The sequence below is a fragment of the Setaria italica genome, chromosome VII (assembly GCF_000263155.2).
Source record: "Setaria italica strain Yugu1 chromosome VII, Setaria_italica_v2.0, whole genome shotgun sequence".
NCBI lineage: Eukaryota > Viridiplantae > Streptophyta > Magnoliopsida > Poales > Poaceae > Setaria > Setaria italica.
Window position 1 is genome coordinate 23,888,050 of NC_028456.1, and position 24,151 is coordinate 23,912,200.

Here is a 24,151-nt window from a genome sequence, read left to right on the forward strand (position 1 = left end):
ACTTCGCAATAATATTTTCTGTTGAAATTTCTCCTTGAGCTACGGGTACCAAGGAGAAATGGAAACTCGTGACTCGTGTGCCATATTTGAATATAGTATATGTTATGATTTAAACAAGCAATGAAATCAGGTCGTAGTTGTACCAGTGAAGGCCAAAGTTTAATCGTGAAATGTTGTTTGTCTGTCATGCATCATTTTTAGCCGTGTATTTTTTTTATATTAGATGCAAATTCATCAGGATTTATCAACTTTTGCATTTTAAATTTATTGTTTTCATACAATACTAGTATAGTATTATTCCCTCGGTTTCAAATTGCAAGTCGTTTTGAATTTTCTAGATTTATAAATATACATATCTAGACATACACTATATTTAAATGCATAGAAAAACCAACACGACCCACAATTTTGTGGACTGAGGGAGTATTAAAGTTGAAGATGACTCGTGAGATTAGCATAAACACATTCACATATAAAAAAGTCTAGACTAACTTATATATTTTTTTACTCATGCTCTATCTATTTTGAAGAAGTATCACGATACAATCCACGGGCCGAAAGAGAATTTGAGAAGCTCCAAATAATCATGGACCTTCTATCGGCGCTAGAGTGACACCCTCTTGTGTCCACAAGGGTCATAAGTGCAAAGTTGTGTGTGCCGTGCGCCCGTGTAACCATTGCAAAGTTCCCATCATTTGGACCGCCAAACTTTAACCGCTTCTCGTTGGAAGTGCCATTGCTTGGGATCCCGGATCCGTCATCCGTCCACTCACCACAGGCCCAGAGCGACGCTCACGCTCACAGGAGGGGGCCAGCTGCAGACACAGTGACTTCCATGGTTTTATTTGACTCCGAGGCCGGCCCGGGGCCCCAAAACCGAGTGAAGATCAGTAGTCCGTAGATCACATCGCTTTCCATGCGTTCGTGTTTGGTGGCGGGCATATCTTTACCGAAACCTGGTCGCAGCAGCGATCAGTCGCCAAAAAAAAAATATTCACCTTCTAATTGAAATTAGAAGATGGACAGTAAAACACCAGCCTCCTCAGTCACAATTGTTAAAAAAAAAAATCTGTTGTTCTATGCTCTTTGTCCATACGGCAAGTGGCACAACAACTCGTGCAGCAACCTGCACTACTACTGCCTACTATCTGTCAAGGAAGGAGGCCCTGTCAAAGGATATGCACGGAGAGGGAAAAAGCTAGGGAGAAAGTTAATACTCATTGGTCACTCTGTTCATATGAAAAATGCACAAATATGCAATATTCTTTTTCTTCTTTTTAATTCTATTTGGATACTTTAAACAATTTCAGAATTTGGCAAACTTGTACGAAAGATAGATCAAGGGCAATAGTTGGGTTCAGCTCAAAACCATGAAGCAAATTTGAATGAAAATTATCTAAATTGGACAACTTTTATGCGTTGTATGACTTTTTATGGATTCAATTTGACTCCTAAAAATGTGAGGAAATTTCAGCAATCTTCATTGCATTGGATCTGTTGCTTTGCCAAATTATCAATGCGTCATGTTCTATATCAAATTTCGGTCTCAAATTGAAATACAAAATCCGGTAAAAAAACAATTGCTTGTATTAACTGTTTTGGGATGTTTTTCCTTCTAAACAAACAATATACTGAACAATTAGCACGAAGCCCATTACACTAACACACATCCATTTGCACCATCAGATCAGTTTGATAAAAACAATCCCATTCGGGTGAATCATCAACACTAACTAAAAAACAAATCCACCAACAAGAAAAGTATCCCCGAGCTTAATTAATTGCCTAATACTACTTGCACCCACCAGCACCATAGATAGAAACGATAGGAATGATAATCATCAACCCAACTGACAAGATGGTAAGTAAAGAAAAGGAGCCTTCTCTCGCACATCTTATATTCAACCAAGTATATTTCCACACATCAAATCTTGAAACCGCAGTAAGAAATCAGTTTGGATCAATTTGCAAGCTAAAATTCTTACACTTTTTCAATATATCAACGCTCTCCAATCTAATTCTATATATATTTAATATTACGTACATAATCCTTTATACCCAACAACCCAGATCTAAGCTAGAGGGCGTGATTTTAGTTCTACTGGAGCCTGGACGCAGCACGGCCTGGTGGCGGCTGCGTGTGGGGTACCCTATGATCTGCTGCCGCTCACGCCGCGCCACGGGACGATCCCGTCTCGCGGTTGTATGGGTAGAACTGGCCTTGGAGCTCGCATAGTCGCATCGCATCGCATCTGCTCGTCTCCACTCTCCACACCTCACCTCCAAATGATGGCCACTATTTTAAGGGAGCATTTTGTCATGCTCGCAGGTGTGTAACATGCCGAAACAATCTGTCCGCATCACCTTTTGGTGTTCCATGTGCCTGTTCTGTGACCCCTTTCCAGAATTGTTTCCTCGAACCGAGAGAGTGGGTTGATGCTAGATGCTACTGTGTTGGTTGCAGTTTGCCCGTAGTGCAGTAGTGCTAGTGCCAATTGCCAAGGCACTGCTGGTTGCTGCTTGAGTGAGATTCCAGATAGTTACAGGCAGAGTTAAGCTTTTCAAAAAAAAAAATACAGGCAGAGTTTACTGGTGCTTAGGAAGAGTTAGATTCGAAATCTTCAGGCTGCAGTTGTTACAGAAATTCAGACTTCCAGTCATCAACACCAGAGTTACTGAAACTTCAGTCTGAACAAGCCTTACAGTCATTCTTCCTTTGACTGACACAAGAGGTCAGGATTTCAGTGTGAGCCACGCCGATCAAGGACGGTAATCAGAGGCAGAAGTTTCGCAAGCTCTCAACAACCATGTGCGGATGTGTGTCGGTCGCCATCTCGCCGTGGTCAAATATGGTATGGGGACACATGATGGAATGCGAGTGAGGCAGGCAGGCAGCGGCCTTCGTCCTGTTCCTCTGATTTCTTTACGATTCCCGGCATCCCCATATGTTCAGCCTGGCGAGAGGCTGGCACCAATTATACAATCCATCCCTGAAACTTGTTCTTCTTTTTCTAATTCCTATGGCCACTAGGAGGCTGCCTGCTGGATGCACACACATCTTCCAGCCAGAGCCAGTTTCGTATTGCAACTGGCAAAAGCCCTCGTCCAGCGACCGTCTCTACAGCGACGTTTCACCGGAAAAAGGTGTACACAGGCACGCAGTGAAGGTCAAGAACGTACGTTTCACCAGGGAATGAACTGAAGCTCCGACTGGGTGGCTGACGTGTGGGTGTCTCGACACAACGCCTCAATGATTTAGCGAGGAGATACGGTTCTGAAAGAAAGAAAAAAAAATCAGAAGCAACCTGCTAAATCAGAGTTTTTGTTGGTGCGAGTTGAGCAAGCCCTGGCCTGCCAATCATTCAGAAAATCAGAGGTACTAGTGGTATTGAGCGGGCGTCGGTTACAGTGAGTATGCAACGGATCGGATTGATTAGGGGAGGCACGGGGCGATGGGGGGAGAGAACTGAAGGGGACATGCCACTGGCCGCGGGCTAAAAGAATATGGTTATCGAGTTGTTAGCACTAACCCATGAGGCCATGAGCAAATAAGATACTCGCGCACCGACAGAACGGCGAGGAAGGCGAGCATACGTTGCATGGAGTGATGGAGAGCTTTTTTTTTTTTTAATTCGTCACCGACAGTGCCAACTGCCCTGATGACTTGATGAGCGGACGCGACGCGCCCCGCTCCGCTCCTTGTTCGCCGTGAGCCCGTGACCGACAGTGAAGCTTCCTAGTCAGTCTTTTGTTCAGAAACTGGGTAGGGCCCTGTAGCCCCTTTTGTTGAGGTCCCGTTTCAGAATTCGTAATTGGGCCTACCCCTGCAAAATCGGGATAGGCCACAGTTCTATACGGGCCTTTTCGACAAACATTAAGCTGGGCCTCCCCGCTGGGCCTACCCGTAATCCGGATGGATCTAGTGTACAGAGAAAACTTTTGTGTTGTAGGAAGGTGTCGTGCGTGGGTATCCCTAATTAGCGCGCGCGCCAGGAGGGTCCGCAGCGACCGATCTCCGACAAGCCAGTTTTGGAAACCGCGTTCTCCCCAGTTCCGACCTCCAGGTTTCGCTTTTCGGTGCGTTTACGGTTTCCAAGGTAAATTTCTCTCTTAACGGGTCAAATTCATTCGGGATCATTGGAAAGAGGTGGGATTAGAAATGGGTGGCGGAAACGTGATAAAAGTTGCTTCCAACAATAATTTTAAATAAAAGGTTTACTGGTATAGAAAAAATATGCGCGCACAAAAATTGGTAAAATATTCTGAAAAATATACATCTAAAAATGCACAAAAAGGGGAAAATACAACTTTATCCTCCCTGATCACAACCAATATAAAACGGATTATATCTAGTAAAAATGAAATTAAAAAAGTGATCACACGGCAACAGGGTGTCTGGTATATTCGTCCTCTCATGCATGTCCTGAAAAATATATTAAAAATATGAGTCAATTCTATCCAAATTGGCCAAGCATTTTTTTAACATTTGATCCTAGTTTAAACGTGGCAATGTAACATCACCATCTGACAAGGAAAGAGTTCATATTGCGGGCTAAAAATTTGTTGTACATTTAGATCGAATATTCTATGCTCTTCCGGGACAAGCATATGTTTGTGGACACACACGTCCCTTAACTTAACACTGCATTACAAGTTATGTGTATAAACTTACACCATGCATAATTCATATTTTTATGAATACCTTATGGGATACAACTTATGCCAAGCAAAACTGTGAAGGAAAAAGGCATGTTTGATATTTAACTTATAGTGATAAATAATTTCTGGCACATAACTTCTATGCACAATAAAATAACTTTTGCATCTAATTTATGTGCATGACTTATGCTATACAAAACTTTTGATGGAAAAAATTGTATTATAAAAAATATTTGACATATAAGCTTTGTCCAAGTAATAGAAAATAGAAATTATCAAAATTTATGTATAGAACTTATGCAAAAGATAAATCAATTAATCTCTTGTCCAATTTTGTTGGCATTACCAAAATTTATCTACAAAAATTATGCGCAAAAATTGTGTAAAAATAAAATGTTAGCCTAACTTGTTGACAAGACTAGATTGTCAAAAAAAAAATTTGTGAAAAAATGTTATTCCCTAAACTCATAGATTATGTGCATTACTTATGTGCAAAAATTATATAAAGCAATATCTTGGCCTAACTTATTGAGCTGAAAATTTTTATGTCAAAATATTGTGAAAAAATTTCTTTTGTGCTTCAAGAGAGCACTTGCACTTCATACCCCACTAACCATTTACCCAAACTATTTGCTGGCATATACTTTGATACACATAAGTACCTTTGCACAACATGAAGAAGTATTATTCTTGTCACTTGATGAAGCCCACCCAAACTCATTGCTTTCATCCATGCCACTTGAGAACCGAGAATTAAACAGAAGCATTTGTAAAAAAACAATTACTTAATCTCCACAAACTACCACATTACTGCTCACTATTGGGCATTGCTATTTTTATACTACTATTTATTACATAAAACCACTAACATTAGTACTAAATATTAAAAAAAGGTATTGAATATATATCCTACAAGCATATAACAATATGAGTAGAGTTTATGAACTGGTAATTATAACACAACATACAATACGAATACAATTAACATGAGACAAACTTATATAAAAAATTTATGAACAATAATTTGTAAGATAACAAAATTTCTACACCTTTAGTGCCATTTGCAGAACTTATATGTAAAACTTGCATAGAAAAATTATCCATGTAACTTATATGTGTACCTTTTGAGCACAATTTATTGTAAAAAACTTTTGTGGACAAACTTTTATTTCAACAAACTATGGTGGCAAACTTTCAGATACAACTTGACTATTGGGAAAAAAAATATTTACAGACCAACTATTTGTTGATAACTAGTATGTATAACTTTTCGATTGAAAGTTTTCTACATAACTTGTCTTTGCAAAAAAAAAACTTTTGTACAAAACTTATCAATACAAATTGGGAGAATAAATTTTGCACCTCACTTCCAAAAAAACTGGTTTTTGTTTGATGAAGACATGCCAATATGCCACATGCAAAAAATTATTAAAATTTTTAAACAAGGTATATTCTTATCTACATGCTATAAGAGTAACAAAGGGCCTTATTCCCATCCCTTTATGTAACTGAACCTCACCGTCCAACATTTATAAATAAAATAAGACACATTCTAATCTCTCATAAAATTAATGTAGGCTTAGGCTCACACTACATCTATACGCATCCTAGATTTTTCAAAATGCTAGTGAACTTATAGTAATGTTTTGTCTACTCTTTGCAAAAAGTGATGTCGTGATTGCGAACTGTACATAGAAGCAAACAAAGACCTGACTCCCCCAACTAGCGATGATAACACTTTGCAATGGAAGATAAACACAAGTTAATTATTCATACTTGAATCCATTAGAATTATAGCTACCGAGATGAGCAAAAATATACTGAACAAGACTGATAAGAAAAGCATCCAATACCCATGCCTGGTATACTTCACTCAGTAGTATAAACAACATAAAAAGACACAGCCTATATACTTGTGCTAACCAGCCACTTTTTCAATATCTAGGGTAATTATTCACACACCTTGCACAAAATTAATGAAGAAAATCATGCATTGGCTGGAGCTCCTCTCCACGCGCATTTCGTCGGGCCACACGCTCGCCGGCGATGCGCGCCTAGCCGTGTGCCGTCATCGGGGATGGCCCTCCCCTCCAACCAATCTGTGAAATAGAGAGAAAGATCCCTACTTATACGAATTTCATGCCCAGCCTTTGCAGATGCAGGATACAGAACTTTACATGTATTCCCACTGCTCCTTGGAAGCTCTGAAGACAAGACTTTACCCATAGCTGATAAACAAAGTAATGGAACAAAATGATTAACGTTGATAAATAACTGAAGATGAACAAAATAACATAAAGTATTGAAAATACACTTTTACTAAGGACATCATAGAGATGACAATGTAAGTTACCTTTGGAAGGTGAAAATGCAACCTCAAGAGATCGATCATCAGACTGATACTTCATCAAAAACCCTAGCAGTTCCTGCTCCAACAACTGCTACTCGAACCTTAGGACCTCCAGCAGTCCTGGAACTGCATCATTATATGATTTGCATAAGAAATGACAGCCTTAGATTATTTTGAGCTGGTGATGCAACACTGATTTTAACTTAAGGAACATATGCCTGTAAAAATTATAGAAATAACATATGCCAAGTATTTTGTTACCCAAAAAGATATCGAGAGAGTACATGAATCTATGGCACAAGTTACAAGGCACGAATTGATGTACAATTGGTAATTATATAACAATGTTGTGCACGTAACTGCAAAATTCCTGAAGCTTACTTCCATCCCTGAAGGAACACTGCAGCTGCCTCAGGAGAGGTTATAATAATCCAATCAAACTTGTCATCTGTAAGTACAGAATAGCTTTGACTGAATCATGAATTTCCCATTGCAGTTTATAAACAAAGTGCAAAGAGGAGTTATATTGCAGAATAAGTTACTACAATATCTGCTGGAGAAAATGGAATAAAAAACAAAAGTGAAAGAACAGAACGTTATGTGCTGCATATCCAAATATGAAATTCTGAAAATGAAATCCAGCAGATGAACGTTGTTCCAATCACGAGAAGAAAAGATTGTAAGTTACCACGTAAGACATCTGAAAGCCTATCTGTATCAGGGCCTTCAACATGCTTAATAAGAGGAAGTTCCAGAGAGCGTATATTGTGTTTTTCCTACAGAATCCAATTAGAAAATAGATGTAAATGCAAAGCAGCAATCAGCCGAATAACTAGAAGGAACTATGCTGTTTTGAAAAATATTATATCATCACGATTCAGGATTCACGTCAGAAACTGAGAAATCTTTGAAGCCAAAATTAACCAGAATCAGCAATGCAGCATGGACATCAGGCTTCATTCTAAAGAGAATAAACGATGAAGGAATCACATGCTAGAAAATTTCCAAGAAAGAACACTATCATTTATCAACCAAAGAAAATCAATTCAAAATGCCGACTGAATCTAAACCCCCGGTGACATTTCCGAAGGGAAGGAGAAGCAGTCAGCTCCATTAGGATTCAGAACCATACAGTACAAATGTGACCCTGATATTCTCTATAGCAAGCCCTAAATCAACCCTCCCATGAAGGGAAATCAGTATGATTCCCCAATCTAGCGCTATGCTTTGGCCTCCAATTCGGGGAGAGAAAGGAGATTAACCTCCGAATTTCGCCCTTGTACAGTCATACATCTAAAATCCTCCGCCTAATTAATTCACCAAACTCGGGACATGAGTAAGGAGGCTACAGCACCAACGTCCAAGCCATTCCTCCTGCAGCCTCCTCTGGACTCTAGCTACTGGTTTCAACACAAGAGCACAACAGAAGGATCCATTGAGGGTACTCACCAGCGCGGCGATGAGCTTGGCGTTCTTTCCCCGCTCGCGCGTCACCACGACGTCGGGCGGGGGCGACGAGCACGCCACGACCCTCCCGGATGCGCCGGCCTGGAGCCTCCCGGCGGGACGGGGTCGGTAGGTTCCAGAAGGCGGGGAGAAGGCCATGGCGTAATGGGCCAAGCTGCGCTGGGTCGCTCAGGCTGAAGTAGGAGTTACTTGGCGAGCATAGAGGAAGTAGTTCGTGATGGGCTTGTGGTTCACAATTCACAAAGCTCCAACAGTAGTTTCTGAATGATCCGAACTGCTGAACCAGGAACAGGTAACCATTTCGAACGTTTGACACAACAATTCAGAATTTACTGAGCACATGGTACTACAGACGAGCAGTTTGATCAAATATGTTGCAATCATGTCGGAACATATTATCACATTGTTCAGATTCTCAAATGGTTCTAGATTTGGCCCCTGCAAACGAGGTCTCGGCGGCCTCTTGGGCTTTCTGTTTACTGACTTATGGTTATGGATAGTAAATGGCTATTTTATCGCTAAAGAAGTAAGGACAAATAAGAAAAATAAGCTGCAAGAATCGCACTCGTGCTTATGCATTCAGCAAATTTATTGGCATTCAGCCGGGTCAGAAGCGCAACCAGAAGGATTACCGCATTTCTGTGTCCTCATCTTTCAGAGATAAACTCAACAAAAGAATCAGTGCAAGGGCGAATAACTGTAAGAATACAGACTCTCTACCTTCTGCGTTTGCTTGGCGTTTGTTACAACAGCTCGTATCTTCCTCTGACAGCAGCACACTTCCATTTGAACTCAACGGGTTTATCTTCTTTTCTATAAATTCTGATACGGGTGCAAAGTTGAAGCCATCAAAGATCGAACATCTCCCTGTTACCAAGCTGATCACAACCTAGAGATGACCACAACGTTTACCAACATACACTTCCAATTTCTTATAAACATAGCGCCCGACGGCTTAAAACTCCTTGTGCATTTAGCAAATAAAAGTTTTGTAGAAATTACAAACGGATAAATTATCTTATACAAAACGTCATATATTTAGAAACAAAGTACTATAACCCAAGGAATTTCTTATGTACACAAGTGCATTAGCATGCTGACATGCTAACAAACTCGAATTGGAAAATTGTTGAGGATATAGGATACAATCTTCTCGACAAAAATGTAATTGATTTTATATCTTACATAATTTTCTGAAGCAATAAAGAAATATGGTCCAAATATACCCTGCTAGAACATTTATTATGCTAGATACAATGGTTTTTTATTATGGGTTAATATTCAGATATGTTGCGATCAATTTTCCATAACTCGACCGAAAAAAGTCATCATCTGCTTCCATATAGTTATTTTTATACCAATTATACAATTTTCAAGACAAATATGAGAAAGAACTATAGTTGATATTTTAATTCCAATCACCTCCCCAGAAAGAACGATCACACGAAATTACCTATGATTTTTCCCATATTTCTACTAAGCATGCACTATATACAAGATGAGTAGCTTGCAGATGTTAGTGTTGTAAATGCACATCCGCCTCCCCACGGAAGACTAGAAGAGGCCCACCAAAGAACTCCTACTACCACACTATTCCCCTGCCCGTGCAACATACCAATCTCCAGTTGATGTTAACGTGCACGGAGAGCTTGTACATGGCCAAGTTGGGACACGAAAGGGGAGCAAAAAAATACAAATCCCTCCTCTGCCCATAGGTTCAAAAGGATGCATTTCACGTTCATGTTCTCTTCCCACTAGAATTTACATAGCCACGACCAAACCAATTGAATTTAGGGGAGAAATTTGGATTTTTACCATGGGCTTCGCATAAAGCTTCTAAGGGCACTTTAGTCATTTCATATACTTGTAAACAGAAAAATAAATAAAAAACAATGAAAGGGGAAAATGGTAATGAGATCAATATGTCAACTATTAAAGTGGCAAATTTGTGAAGCCGATCTTTATGATGGCATTTATGCGAAGCTCATGTTTGAGATGGCAAAAATAAAATCCGAATTCAGCCTTTTAATCCTAGCTCCTCCTACCAATTCCCTCAACCTAAACGAACCGTTGGGGGTTTGGGGGGCTGGTGTGAATAGCAACTCAGTGCTCACCGGCGACGCAAAGGCATCCCGCCGGCCTCCATTTATACGATGATCCAAGCCCAGGAAGGCACCGCGCGACCCTGACTCTGTGAGCCATGTATTCAGCGAACCACTGGGGCGGGTCGTTCGAGATCGCCACCGACGGGGCGTCGGAGGACGACGACAGCCGGAACATGGACCTCGACCCCGGCGCGCTGCAGTCGGCGCGGCAGCTCCGCCACGAGCTGGACGAGACGCAGCAGGGCTGGCTGCTGGGCCCGCCGGCCAAGAAGAAGAACCGGCACGTCGACCTCGGCTGCGTCGTCGTCAAGCGCAAGGTCCTGTGGTGGGCGTTCTGGGGCCTCGTCGCCGGCTTCGTCCTCGTCGGCCTCCCCGTCATCATCTCCAAGTCCATCCCCCGCAAGACTCCTCGCCCACCGCCGCCGGACCAGTACGCCGAGGCGCTGCACAAGGCGCTCCTCTTCTTCAACGCCCAGAAATGTGAGCATCGCCGCCGCACTCCGTCTCCTGCTTATGCTAGCTACCGTGTATCCACCACGAACGACGACGAGTTCTTGGATCGGATTTTCGGAAGAATTTTCGCCAAAGTTGCGACCTTTTGATCGGTAGATAGAACCTGCGTAGATCTGCCGCTGCATTAGAACTTGGGGAATTTGGATCGCGTTTTGCTTGCAGACGCATCTGCAATAATGGAATTGAATCGTCTTGCCTTGAGAATTGCCGTTTTTTGGCCACGCGTAGTGATCTGTGCACAGCACACCTGTGTGCAGCTGCAGCCCTAGAAATGGAATGTTTTGCCCGGCTAGCTGTCACGACTCACCAAACCTCTGCAGAAATCGACAATCTGGCACGTTCACTGTTACCATGAATAGTCTGATGCAGCAGCGTACGACTTGATACATGGCCGATCATGATCTTGTCACGCATTCTCCACAACCAATCTATTTGTTCAAAAATTCAAAATGCCTTCCTTCTGACAACATCACCTGTTCGTCGTGACAGCCGGCCGGCTTCCGAGAAGCAACGGCATCCCGTGGCGCGGGAACTCCGGCCTGAAGGACGGCTCCGACGCCAAGGACGTGAAGGGCGGCCTCGTCGGCGGCTACTACGACGCCGGCGACAACATCAAGTTCCACTTCCCGATGGCCTTCTCCATGACGCTGCTGAGCTGGTCGGTGATCGAGTACAGCGCCAAGTACAAGGCCGTCGGGGAGTATGACCATGTCCGGGAGCTCATCAAGTGGGGCACGGACTACCTGCTCCGCACCTTCAACTCCTCCGCTTCCAGCATCGGCCATGTCTACGCTCAGGTAGTAGCTGTTAACTTAAATTCTCAAATGCTGAAATTTGCATCAGTACATTTTGGTCGCTTGGATCTTTCTCTGTCACGTGTTGATCTGGATGGTGCTCGCGCCACAGGTGGGTGCTGCAAAGGTCAAGGGCAGGACGCCGGACGACCACTATTGCTGGAACCGGCCGGAGGACATGGCGTACCCTCGCCCCTCCCTGTCGGTGAGCTCGGCCCCCGACCTCGGCGGCGAGATCGCCGCGGCCCTGGCGGCCGCCTCAATCGCGTTCCGCGACGACGACGCCTACTCCAAGAAGCTCGCCCACGGCGCCGCCACCATGTACGAGTTCGCCACCCGCGACTCGAGCAACAACCAGCAGCAAGCCACCTACTCCAGCCATCGGCCGGAGATCGAGCCCTTCTACAACTCCACCAGCTACCGGGACGAGCACGTCTGGGGCGCAGCGTGGATGTACTACGCCACCGGCAACGCCAGCTACGTCGCCGCCGCCACCCGCCCGGGGCTCGCGGAAGACGCCAGCGCCTTCGACGACGTCCCCGACCTCTCCGTGTTCAGCTGGGACAACAAGCTCCCCGGCGCCGGCATGCTCCTGTCGCGGTTGCTCATGTTCCTCAACCCCGGGTACCCCTACGAGCCGTCGCTCGCCGGCTACAAAAGGGCCACCGACCTGGACATGTGCAGGTGCCTCCGGCGCTTCGCCGCCTTCAACTTCACCAGGGGCGGGCTCGCGCTCTTCAACCACGGCGGGGGCCAGCCGCTGCAGTACGCCGTCGCCAACTCCTTCCTCGCCGCGCTCTACGCCGACTATCTGGAGGCCGTCAACGTCCCCGGCTGGTACTGCGGCCCCAACTTCGTGCCCGCCGACGACCTCCGCGCGTTCGCCAGGTCTCAGCTCAACTACATTCTTGGGGACAACCCGAGGAAGATGAGCTACGTGGTGGGGTACGGCGAGAGGTACCCGCGGCACGTGCACCACCGGGGCGCGTCGACGCCGCGCAACGGCGTCAAGTACTCGTGCACCGGCGGGTACAGGTGGCGGGACACCAAGAAGGGGGACCCGAACGTGCTCACGGGCGCGATGGTGGGCGGGCCGGACCGCAGGGACAGGTTCAACGACTCGCGCATGGCGTTCGGGCAGACCGAGCCGACGCTGGCGGGCAACGCCGGGCTCGTGGCCGCGCTGTTGGCCGTCACCAGCAGCGGCCGCGGCGTCGGCGTCGGCGCCGTCGACAAGAACAGCATGTTCTCCGCCGTGCCGCCGTTGTTCCCGGCCACGCCGCCGCCGCCGCCCGTGTGGAAGCCGTGAGAGATGCCATTGGACGTTGCGTGACTGGGGTATCGTATTGAACGGTGGTGGTTTCATCTGACTTTTTTGCTGTAGATGTAGAAGAGACGATTCTACCTTCACTCGTCGAGTAAAAATAGAGAAAACATTGCTCTGTTCGCCGCGAAAGCCTGGGCCGTATACAGCCAGGCCACCGATCCTTTCGCGTAACTTGAGCCCCATATAAATTATTTTGGGCTTTCAATTGACCGATACTGCAGCAGACAGCAGCCTTGCTTCTTCTTGCCTGTTCGCTTCAGCTTAGAGCAACTCCAAGAGGCTACTAATCTTACCCCCAATACTTTTTTTAGGAAAAAAGAGAGAAAAAATAAACTCCAACAATCCACCTAAACCTTCCCCAATTTTTTAGCGACGCTAAAAAACAGCCTACCACCATGTATATTTTAGCGTTGGCGTTCCTCCCCCAATCCTGATCCTCGCACACCCGCGTGTCCCTTCCGATGGGCCCAATACGATGACGTGGCCTGTGTTTGAAATATTGGGGGCTATTTATTAGCGATCTGCTGTGGACTGATATGTTTTTGGGGGAAATTTTTTTTGGGAGAACCCCCAATACATAGTTTTGGGGAAGAATTTTTTAGATACTCTTGGAGTTGCTCTTATTCAGCCGGCTTATCAGCCATCAAACAGTGTTTTCCTCTCACAACAAATCAGTTGTTTTAGCTTTTCAGCCGGCTTATAAGCTGAAGCGAACAGGCCTCCAAGGCCAGTGAAAGCCCAAACGTAGTGTACTAGTTCAGTTGAACGTTATCGATTTGAGTTTTTTTTAAAAAAAAAAGGAAGAAGAATTGCAATCGATTTGGTGTGTCAGGTGAATCCCCTAAATTTGGTGGAATCATAAAAAGAAAACCCTCCATTCACGTACCTTGAGGGTTTGGAAATTCCTTATTATCATACATGTAAAGCAGACGATATTATACAACTGCATATTTCAGCATCAAGGAAAGAAAACAACTTATCAAGAGAGAGGCAATGGAATGGATTGGCGTACGTCTTATAGAAATGGAGGGATGGGGTAACACTCTTAACAGAAGCAATGAAAGTAGAGATTTACCAAAACATTTCAGAAAGGTGGCGGGCAAGTGTATCTAGAGTCAGAAATATCCATGACCTTATAATTTTTCTCGAATATGCAGGAGAGCGGCACATCTTTATACTAAGAAAAGAACATAGGTTACAATGTGCAACGACAAATCGTGCGTTAAAACACCCCAATCGACTAGAGCTATATTACGCAAGTGATTACAACTGGTGAACGAAGGGTGCTCTGCATGTTAACTATGTCACAAACAAGCAACCCAACTGAACTGCTCCCGCCGCAATCCAGTTTCCCCCCTCTAGCTTGATCTGTTGCAGCAGCGCTAAAGGTTCCAATTCTGCTTCCTGAAGACTCTCGCACTCCATTCCTTCCATGACCTTGCACTCCATTCCTTCCATGACCTTATAGATCACAACGTACTAGGTGAAAACTTTCCCTTCCAATCACCATACACACTGAAAATGAAAAAGGGTGAACCTATGACTTGCAATGAAGCTCAAGAGGGATTTTCAGTCCAACCGCCTGGCCAACCACAGATAACCATGCCGGTAGATATCGCGGTGATTGTTCCTCATACGCCACTTTACTTTCTTCAAGAAGTAGCTTCATCCAATCACCGGTTGCACAGGGGTGCAAGGTGAACCATGGCCTGCTTAAGTGGGGGTGCTCCTGCAGAAGTGCAAAGGCAGTTCAACCATCCCTACTGTAGATTACTGAATGAGACTAAAATACGTATATTTGGAATCATCATGTACAGTAATGTACTAGCCATTCACATCATACCTCTCGAGTAATAAACGTCCACTTTGACTCGCTTAATACTTTAAGAGAGTTGGAAGGAAGGTCTTGTTTTATCTCATCTGTTGTTAGCAGCTGCCCATCTAAGTTACAGAACAGAACGGTTTGCAGTCAAATGGGACAGTAAAAGTAAGTAAATATTCACTTATGTTATCGAATTTTATACCAGAGCGATGACCCTGAAAGTATAGCACCGGAACCTTGTAAGAGTGGCTATAGACAACATGGAAATCATAAACGTGAATATTATCACTAGAGCTCTGGACCTGCAAAGGAAGGACACCACGAATGCTGTACAAGTTACTTTCAGAACTGGAGTAAAACGGAGAGTGACTAAATCATAACCAAACTTGAGTTGCTGCCTAGCACGCGTATAAGCCCTTGGGCAAAATTGATGTCTACCAAAACAGAATTCTGAAGATATGAATGGTGAAAATTGAGAGCAAGCTAACGTACTGCCAATAACAAGTCACAGGAACCGTAGAGTGAAGAATGTACAGTGAAAACTTACCCAAGTATCATACCCAACGTCTGCACCGTCAGAACTGTCCTCCTCCTCAATCTGCTCTTGCAGGAAAAGATTTGGTGAAAGCTTAGCATTTTACCACCATCAGCTTGCTCAATTTACAGGCATACAGATACAGGCAAAGAAACTACGCACCTGGCTCCCTCCACAATCGCGGTACACTCCTTCCAGCGCCAGATACCCCTCTACCTGCAAGAAAACAAGCAAATCTATCAGTCAGCGCGCTACGCAATCTGAAAACTAGCGCGAATCGAAAGGAGACAGAGGCAAGCGCTACGAAAAATACAGCCAGAGAGAATCGTTGAGCAGAAACCTGGGACGGCACCCCCAAATTGCTGCAGGGCTTCCATGTCCAGTCAGGGAGGGAATCGTCGACCTCGATCTCCTTCCACCTCTTCACCAGCGCCGTCGCGGAGGCGTTGAAGCCGTCCAGGGACAGAGTCCCATCCCCAACAGGGGAGCCTCCCATCTTGATTCTTGAGAAGGGGAAGAGTCCGGGTGGGGCAAAGAAAGCGAGAAAGACTTCACGGTTTCCAGCCCTCTCCCGGCGCCTGCCGCTAGACGCCTCAGGGACTCCCCCTCAACTTGCCTCCGATCCAGCGACCCAGCCCGGCCGCGTCAGGCGCGCGCCCTTTGTCCCGCGCGATGGTAGCTTTGCCCTCGCACGGTCGCACCCACCGGACGGGAAGACTCGGGTGCCTCAAGATTAAGCTCGAGAAAAGGGAAACGAACTGGGTGTGCCTTTTCCAGAAACACCCCTTAACAAATCAGATCGCAGCCTTTATTCGTGAATCAATTTCCACCCAGAAAAAGAGCCCTTGAACGGGACCAAGTGTTTGGGTCGACATGTAAAACGGGTAAGGGCCCTTCATTTTGATTTTTTTCTAATTCTAGTCCAAACGGGTAAGGAAAGGTAAAGTCATTCCAGAAATATTCAAAAACACAAAAAAAACGAAGCTTTTGAGGGCGTCCGCAGTATTCAAACCATAAGTAAATTTGATAGTTCTTTTTTAGATCAACGGGGAAAACAAGGGGAGAGACTCGTTGTTGGGGATCTTACATTCGAGGAAGTTTGCTGAAACGTGCGCAGCCTATGCTCCTTACGTCTAAAAAATAAATCATTATAGGATTCAAAATTTATTAAAAATAAGACATTTTACTTTATTTGGTGGTGCATCTGTATGCGGCAATATATTAGTACCAAATATAGTTAATAAATAGGAGCAAATATAGCTGTTACATACCTGCGAGCTATGTAACACATGTATTGGCCTTTACACGTACATTTCTCTAAGGCCCCGTTTGGTTCATTGGAATTGAATTCCATCCTAATAATCATAATTTAGACACAAATTAATTAAGCTAATATAATTGTATGTGGAATATAGTTGTATATTATAGTTGGTGATATGGGAGAGATACTTGTATGCTGCATTTCTACTATAGAGAAGCGAGTCTAAGAGCGTGCTATAAGAATTGAATTCCATCTAATAACCATAATCTATAGAATCAATTTCCATCTCCCACCCCATGAATTTAAGATAGGCTTATATCTAAACTTTGGAAAGTTGTGGAATGCCACATTCCAACATAAATTAGCCTACTCCATTAAATAGATTCCAATTCCTTGGACCCAAACGGGGCCTAAGGCTAATCCCAATGGAAGTTTCATAGAGGTTTCATGCACATTAAATACGGTGACACATCAGCATATGTGATGACATGGTATGGTAGTTATGAAGTGAGAGAGGGAAGGAGTTTCATTAGGATGAAACTGTGTATACACTGTTTCCAAGACTATGAAACCTATTGAAACTTGCATTGGGGGCTATAGAGTTTCATTTCATCTAACCATATCCAATCACATGCCTCACAATTAAATATCATGGGCATCCTATAAAATCGTGAAATGAAACTGTGCACTGGGACTCCCTACTTCATTCATGAGAATATACCTCATGGAATGATGTGGCATCCTTGGAAACAGTGCAATGAAATCTTGCACTGGGACTGGCCTAAGCTACATTGCTATACATGTACTGACCTTCAGTAAAAGTTTCACTGACTATGCGAACATGTTTGGGTCAGTAAAAGTTTCACTAAGCCATATGCTTGCGAAGCAGCGGAAGAGACAGGCCGGCCTTTCTGTTCCTCTCTAGCATCCGAATTGGATCCACAGACTGGACTCCAATCACACGAGCGGGACTTTGCACTTGCAGTGTCCAGCTTTCTCCTGGCGCAGGCCTCTCCCGGATGCGTTTTGGTGACCTGGTGGCTTGCGCTCGCATCCACCACCGGAACGGAGATTTTCGGGAAGTTCCGTCGAAAATAAGAAGTTTTGGGGGACCGCGATATACAAGATCAGGCTCGACGGAAGGGAAAACGGACTGGGTGTGCTTTCTCTAGAAACACCCCTTACAAATCAGATCGCAGCCGTTATTGGGTGGCCTTTCACCGTCCGATGCGCTGTGTTTTTAGTCCGGAACATCAAATATTTGGACGTTAATTAGGAGAGCTAAACACAATCTTAAAATTAATTATATAGACGGAGGCTAATTCACGAGACGAATCTATTAAGCCTAATTAATCCATCATTAACACATGTTTACTGTAGCACCATATTATCAAATTATGAACTAATTAGACTTAATAAATTCGTCTCGTAAATTAGTCTCCATCTGTGCAATTGATTTTATAATTAATCTATATTTAATATTCCTAATTAGTATCATGTGATAGTTAGTATCATGTGATAGAAATTTTCGAGATCCTATAGAACCAACGAAAGGTGAAAGCGGTGCCACCGTGCCGGCAGGATCCAGGGTTTCCTCTCCATATATATCCGGAGCTGTGCCATCGGCGACACCAGGGATTTCCTCCTCATATCAATCTGCCCGCTCGTAGCAATGTCGTCCGCGCCGTGCGAGATGGAGAACCTACATTTGGAAGAACGAGGGGACTCCACAGCCAGTACTGGAGTACGAGCTTATGCTGGCGTACAGACGGTACAGTACAGAGCCCTTCATTTTTCAACTTTTTCTAACATGGGTAAGGAAAGGTAAAGCCACTCCAGAATTATTCAAAAACACAAAGAAATGAAGCTTTATTCATGAGCGCGTGCGGTACTTGGCGGCAATTATTCATCGTCCCAACTCTCAAGTTCGTGGCAGATCACAGTTGAACGATAGGCCTCTTGAGCCTTGCAAACCATCAAGAATCAAGAAGGGCAACAACGACATTAAGCGTCAGTATCCGGACTAGCCAGTTTCGAGCGTCAGGTTAAACGCTAGCCTGCAGCGAAGAGCTCTACTGGCCAAAACTCAAACTCTGGTAGCCGTGGATGAGACAGAAGGTTGCGACTGCAAGACCACCAGACGTCAGCCTAAGTGATGCCGAAACAGAGAGGCCATCTCGATCTACAGGAAAGAGAGTTTTATTACATGATATAAATGCAGGTTTAATTGATATTTGAATTGGCAGAAAGAAAATTACTTACAGCAGTAAGAGCAGCTTCAGCGCCCTTGTTTCCAGCCTTGCCACCAGCACGGTTCAGTGCCTGCAATATTCGATTTGGCATACATTTTCTCAACAGGAATTTGGTAAGCAGGAAATTAGTGCACAGGATTTCAAAAGAGGTTGATTACTAAATAAACGTCAAATAATTCACGTGACATTTTCTTCATCACAAAGGAATGTATGTGTGAGACTTCTGCTTAGTTACTATGCGCGACCTGGATTCTTTTCTCTCTTTTTTTTTGTCAAACACGAAAGAGCATGTCCTTGAATTAAAAAGAAACGCGAGAAACACCAGTCTGAATGCAGAAAGGTCGACAAGGCAAGAGAACGAAAAGAAAACGGAAACAAGATAAAATGGACAGATTACGTTACTGTTCATGGAAATTATCTAACCTACTAGCATGCACAAATCATGATGACTCTTCAGAACAAGTTACCATATGGCTTGGTCACATGAACAAGAGCTCAGAAGCACTTTGGTCACTGGTCAAAATCTTGCAACTTGGCTGGTTTCTGGTTTTTACTGGCCAAAACTATCAAATACTAAAAAATTCATACAAAATAGTTCAAACAGACATGACATGGACACATATAAGGTCAAACATAGATGAACTTTCAAAAATTAAAAGTCCAGCCTAGAATCAGCCAGTTTCTGTACATATGGGCATGTGGGTGAGAAATCCATTATCCGCTGACAAAGTGACAATTACCCTTGGCTTGGGTTACCAAACAAGATCTAAAGGCATGGGATAATCGATAAGATGTATGAATAATCAAATCATTACCTGGTCCATGTCTTCACAGGTTAGAACACCAAATACGCAAGGGACACCTGTATCATCATTCAAACCATAAGTAATCCGAATTTGATAGTTAACTGAATGTAATAACTGGAAAGGAAAAAACAAGACAAGCATCTTACAAAGTGTTCACTGAATACTGTGAAGTACTTCTATAGCATACTAGTCGCTCACAATAACCCTTATACATATCTGTAAGCGATATGACACATGTATTGGCCTTTATACATTTCTCTAAGCTGTATCACACATGTATTGACCTTTATACATACATTTCTCTAAGCTATATTGCGATACATGTATTGGACATCAGTAAAAGTTTCACTGGCTACGCGAATATGTTTGGCAGCTGAATATTTCACAAGAAGAAGAATAAATCTACTTGGAATCACCCCAGCTGAGACAGAAACAGCTTTAGGAAATCAAGTTCTCTACTGGCATGGTACAAAAGGAGGGGAAGAGCTGAAAGCAACATACCAGCAGATAATCCAGCATTCAGTACACCTGATGCAGCTGAGTTTGCAACAGCATCATAGTGAGTTGTGTCACCTCTAATCTGCAAACCGTTGTCAAAGCTTTATAAAATTAAAAATTGCCAGCTAGTGCCAAGTTCTGGAACACCATGATCAGTGTGACTAGAAAGGACTAAAATGCAAAAGTAATTTGGTAATTCAGTATGTTATTTCTTATCCACACTTGTAGTAGTTCATATATGCCGTGCACATTCAAAGACAGTTTCACAACTAAAAAGCAGATTGACAGTGGTGAATACAGCTCCTTCTTAGATTTTCCTGGTTCTTATAACAGATAAAATTTAACATTTTGTCACTCAATATAAAATAAAAAGAGAAGGATCAGCTCAATAACGTTCAAAGGGCACTCTGTAAAAACATACAGGTTTATTAAACTTTTTTGAACTCCTCATTTGCACAGTCCAAAGGGCTACATAATATCAAGCTAGATGGTAAGGTATACGTATTGAACTGTTGTGTTGTATTTGGAAAATAACCCTTCGAACATCAATACTACCTTGGCAACATGTTACATCAACATCAAAAGCAAAATGAATGTATTAAAACAATAAAATTCAAGCGTGTAATATGGAGGTGATGCAAAAATTGATGAACTTACCACAGCCCCAATGCACAGAATGGCATCAAATTTTCCAGACTTCCCAAGCTTTTGTGCCGTAATGGGAACTTCAAAGCTTCCAGGAACACTAACAACCTAGACAACAATTTAAATTAGAGAACTTGAGTTCCAAAGGTTTCTGGGACCTTTTTTAGATTCATAATGCAGGTCAGTACAAAGGTTGTTTCAAACCATGGGGCATAAATTTATACGTCATCAGCTTTATACATGCGATTTCTAAAATCAGGCAAAGGGCTTTATATTAATAGCAGTATTCATAATTGAATGCACATCATGCTCTATATTTCAAGGACATTCTTTATACAATTTGGTGCCAGATTAGCAGTGAGCATCTAGCATTAGGCATGCAGCATGCTACATCTTGCTCAACAAATTCAGATCAAAATGATCCATTGATAGCTTCCAATAAGAGTTATTTGCCTGGGTCATGGGGACTTCATGATGAAACCATCTCTATGGCAGCATCAGGGAGGAGGATGGCAACACAACTTTGGGTTAGACCTTTTATATTTTCTGTATATCAATAAACAGCTGCAAATAAACCAAAAGAGTCAAGATGTCTACTGTTATATTTTCTGCTTTGACAGAGTAACGCTCGAATGTCTCCAGGGCCCCCTGCAGTAACAAGTTTGTCACAACCTCGTTGAACCGTGCCACAACCTGCAAGTAAATAAGGAATCACAATCATCGAATCGTGCATTCAACGGTAAAACTATGGATGGACATACAGGAAAACGCTTGCTCTTTTTTTTAAGAACAGCACGTCAGTAACCACAACGGAGCGAATCCATGGCTTTTGTTCAGTAAAGTGCCATCGATGTTCCATCAGTTCTATAGGAAGCCAGAAAGGTACATGTGCCTCTCGATTAAGCAGAGCTCAACTCACCACGCCAAACCTGAGCCCCTCGTTGCTGGTCAGCGACCCCATGAGCTTCTGGTGCCCCGCGGCGGCGGCCACGTCAAGGCGCTGCGACGGCCCAGCGTGCGCGGCCAGAGCGGCCGGCCGTGCTGCACGAAGTAAGCAAGAGGAACAAATCAGTACAGGTAGGAAACATATGGTTCAGCGGACTGAAGAGGCGGCCACAGGCGCGTACGGCGGGAGGGGAAGGAGACCGCGGCAGGCGCCCGCCTCAGGGGCGCGCCGGGCAGCCGGGCGCAGGAGGAGTTCGCGGCCGCGGAGGATGTCGCCGGAGGAGCCGCCATCGCCGTGGTGTGGGCCCAAAGATCTGGCCGGCGGGCGGCGGCTGCTCTGCTCAACTACTCAGGTGCGGGCGGGGCGGATGTCAGTGACATGCAATGTTTCCCTCAGCCTGAGAAGATAGCGGCAAGGTGCCTAGGGCTTAAAGTGGGTCTTAAGGTGGGGCCCACGTCCTTAATTAATTACAATTAAAAAAATCGTGACCGCCCGGTCTCGGTCCTTTCTTTTCTTCGCCGCCGCCGGCGGCGGGCTCTGGATCGGATCGGGCGGCGGTTGGAGTGAAGAGAGCAGGGAGCTAGGAAGGCGTGGCGGCCTGGGGATGACGACGGGTTCCAGCAGAGGATGAGGAGGCTTTCCCGCTGGCGGCAGCAAAGCCTTCCTACGGCGCAACAGCGAGTCAGCATCGAAGCTGCTAAGAGAAAATGTTCGTTTTTGTAACAAATCGTGATACTAGCAAATTATATTTGCTCCAGTTCAAAAGTAACTTGAAGATGAAAACACAAAGAAGCAATTCAGCCTTTTTCTGAACTCAAGATTACAACTGTCAAATGTATTCTCAAATCCATACCGCTTTCCTTCATGATGAGCTACACCCGTGCAAGACTGCAAGCATCGGAAAAACTTGGCATGTTGAAACATCAGATATATGATACTAAAGATTGAAATAATGTTTAGCATGAGATTTACAGTGGGGAACATTGAGTCTTCAAGTGGAATTAGGGAAGGAACGGACTGGGGAATTTGCTTGACTAAATGCTCTACCAACGACAGAACGGCACTGCAGCAGGTGCTAACAAAGATTTACCCTGCCAGCCATGACAAGCTGCCTCTCACAGTGAATGGATCAATATCGGGTAAGCGTGTATTGATTTCAGACATTGCGTCAAACACCATGAGTAAGAACAGCCAGTTTATAGAGAAGTTGATTATTAGTACATTACATGACGAACAGAAACCGCAACACAGCAACTGAAACAGTATACGAACTAACTCCTACTACAATTAGCAAGCGACCAAAGCAAATAAAGATTATCGGAGCAATAGAATACGCCGCGCGCGGTCACAACTCAGAAGTCCTCGTCGACGCTGAAGACGTGGTTCGCGGCGCCGCCGCCGTTGAGGCTGGACATCACGGACGCCTTCTGGTACTCCCCGACGCGCTTCTCGAAGAAGTTGGTCTTGCCCTGCAGCGAGATGAGCTCCATCCAGTCGAATGGGTTGGCGACGTTGTACATCTTCTGGTGCCCCAGCGCCATGAGCAGGCGGTCGGCGACGAACTCGATGTACTGGCTCATGAGCCCGCCGTTCATTCCGACGAGCGCGACGGGGAGCGCGTCGCAGACGAACTCGCGCTCGATGTCGACGGCGTCGGCGACGATCTCGCGGACGCGGCCCTCGTCGAGCTTGCTGCGGAGGAGGTCGTAGAGGAGGCAGGCGAAGTCGCAGTGGAGGCCCTCGTCGCGGGAGATGAGCTCGTTGGAGAAGGTGAGGCCCGGCATGAGGCCGCGCTTCTTGAGCCAGAAGATGGCGCAGAAGGAGCCCGAGAAGAAGATGCCCTCAACGCAGGCGAAGGCGACGAGGCGCTCGGCGAAGCGCTCCCCGCCGTCGATCCAGCGCATGGCCCAGTCGGCCTTGCGGCGCACGGCGGGGACGGTGTCGATGGCGCGGAAGAGGTGGTCCTTCTCGGCGCCGTCGCGGATGTAGGTCTCGAGAAGCAGCGAGTACATCTCCGAGTGGATGTTCTCGATGGCGATCTGGAAGCCGTAGAAGGCGCGCGCCTCGGCGACCTGGACGTCGGACATGAAGCGGGAGGAGAGGTTCTCGAGCACGATGCCGTCGGAGGCGGCGAAGAAGGCGAGCACGTGGGAGATGAAGTGGCGCTCGTC

The 24,151-nt window shown here is 44.8% G+C and overlaps 4 protein-coding genes and 1 pseudogene across 4 annotated transcripts; 1 reads left to right on the forward strand and 4 right to left on the reverse strand.

Moving 5' to 3' along the window:
* Positions 1-6,404: 6,404 nt before the first annotated feature.
* Positions 6,405-8,653, reverse strand: LOC101763336 (annotated as a pseudogene).
* Positions 8,654-10,676: 2,023 nt separating this feature from the next.
* On the forward strand, positions 10,677-13,197 carry LOC101771680 (endoglucanase 12). Its single transcript, XM_004976042.1, has 3 exons — positions 10,677-11,061; positions 11,584-11,891; positions 12,001-13,197. The coding sequence occupies exons 1-3, from the start codon at positions 10,677-10,679 to the stop codon at positions 13,195-13,197; spliced, it is 1,890 nt and encodes a 629-aa protein (XP_004976099.1).
* A 1,088-nt stretch (positions 13,198-14,285) lies between these two features.
* Positions 14,286-16,265, reverse strand: LOC101772087 (ubiquitin-like-conjugating enzyme ATG10). Its single transcript, XM_004976043.4, has 7 exons — positions 15,913-16,265; positions 15,735-15,788; positions 15,585-15,635; positions 15,240-15,339; positions 15,059-15,156; positions 14,753-14,944; positions 14,286-14,676 (listed from the first exon to the last, which is right to left on the reverse strand). The coding sequence occupies exons 1-6, from the start codon at positions 16,066-16,068 to the stop codon at positions 14,753-14,755; spliced, it is 651 nt and encodes a 216-aa protein (XP_004976100.1). The 5' UTR covers positions 16,069-16,265; the 3' UTR covers positions 14,286-14,676.
* Positions 16,266-18,674: 2,409 nt separating this feature from the next.
* On the reverse strand, positions 18,675-22,548 carry LOC101772495 (6,7-dimethyl-8-ribityllumazine synthase, chloroplastic). The gene is made up of 8 exons (XM_004976044.4): positions 22,162-22,548; positions 21,954-22,075; positions 21,632-21,727; positions 21,047-21,142; positions 20,393-20,471; positions 19,901-19,947; positions 19,096-19,155; positions 18,675-19,015 (listed from the first exon to the last, which is right to left on the reverse strand). Exons 1-8 carry the CDS (start codon positions 22,268-22,270, stop codon positions 18,977-18,979), a joined length of 648 nt encoding a protein of 215 aa, XP_004976101.1. The 5' UTR covers positions 22,271-22,548; the 3' UTR covers positions 18,675-18,976.
* A 610-nt stretch (positions 22,549-23,158) lies between these two features.
* On the reverse strand, positions 23,159-24,145 carry LOC101763742 (ribonucleoside-diphosphate reductase small chain C). The gene has a single exon (XM_014805523.2). The coding sequence runs from the start codon at positions 24,065-24,067 to the stop codon at positions 23,333-23,335; it is 735 nt and encodes a 244-aa protein (XP_014661009.1). The 5' UTR covers positions 24,068-24,145; the 3' UTR covers positions 23,159-23,332.
* Positions 24,146-24,151: the final 6 nt, after the last annotated feature.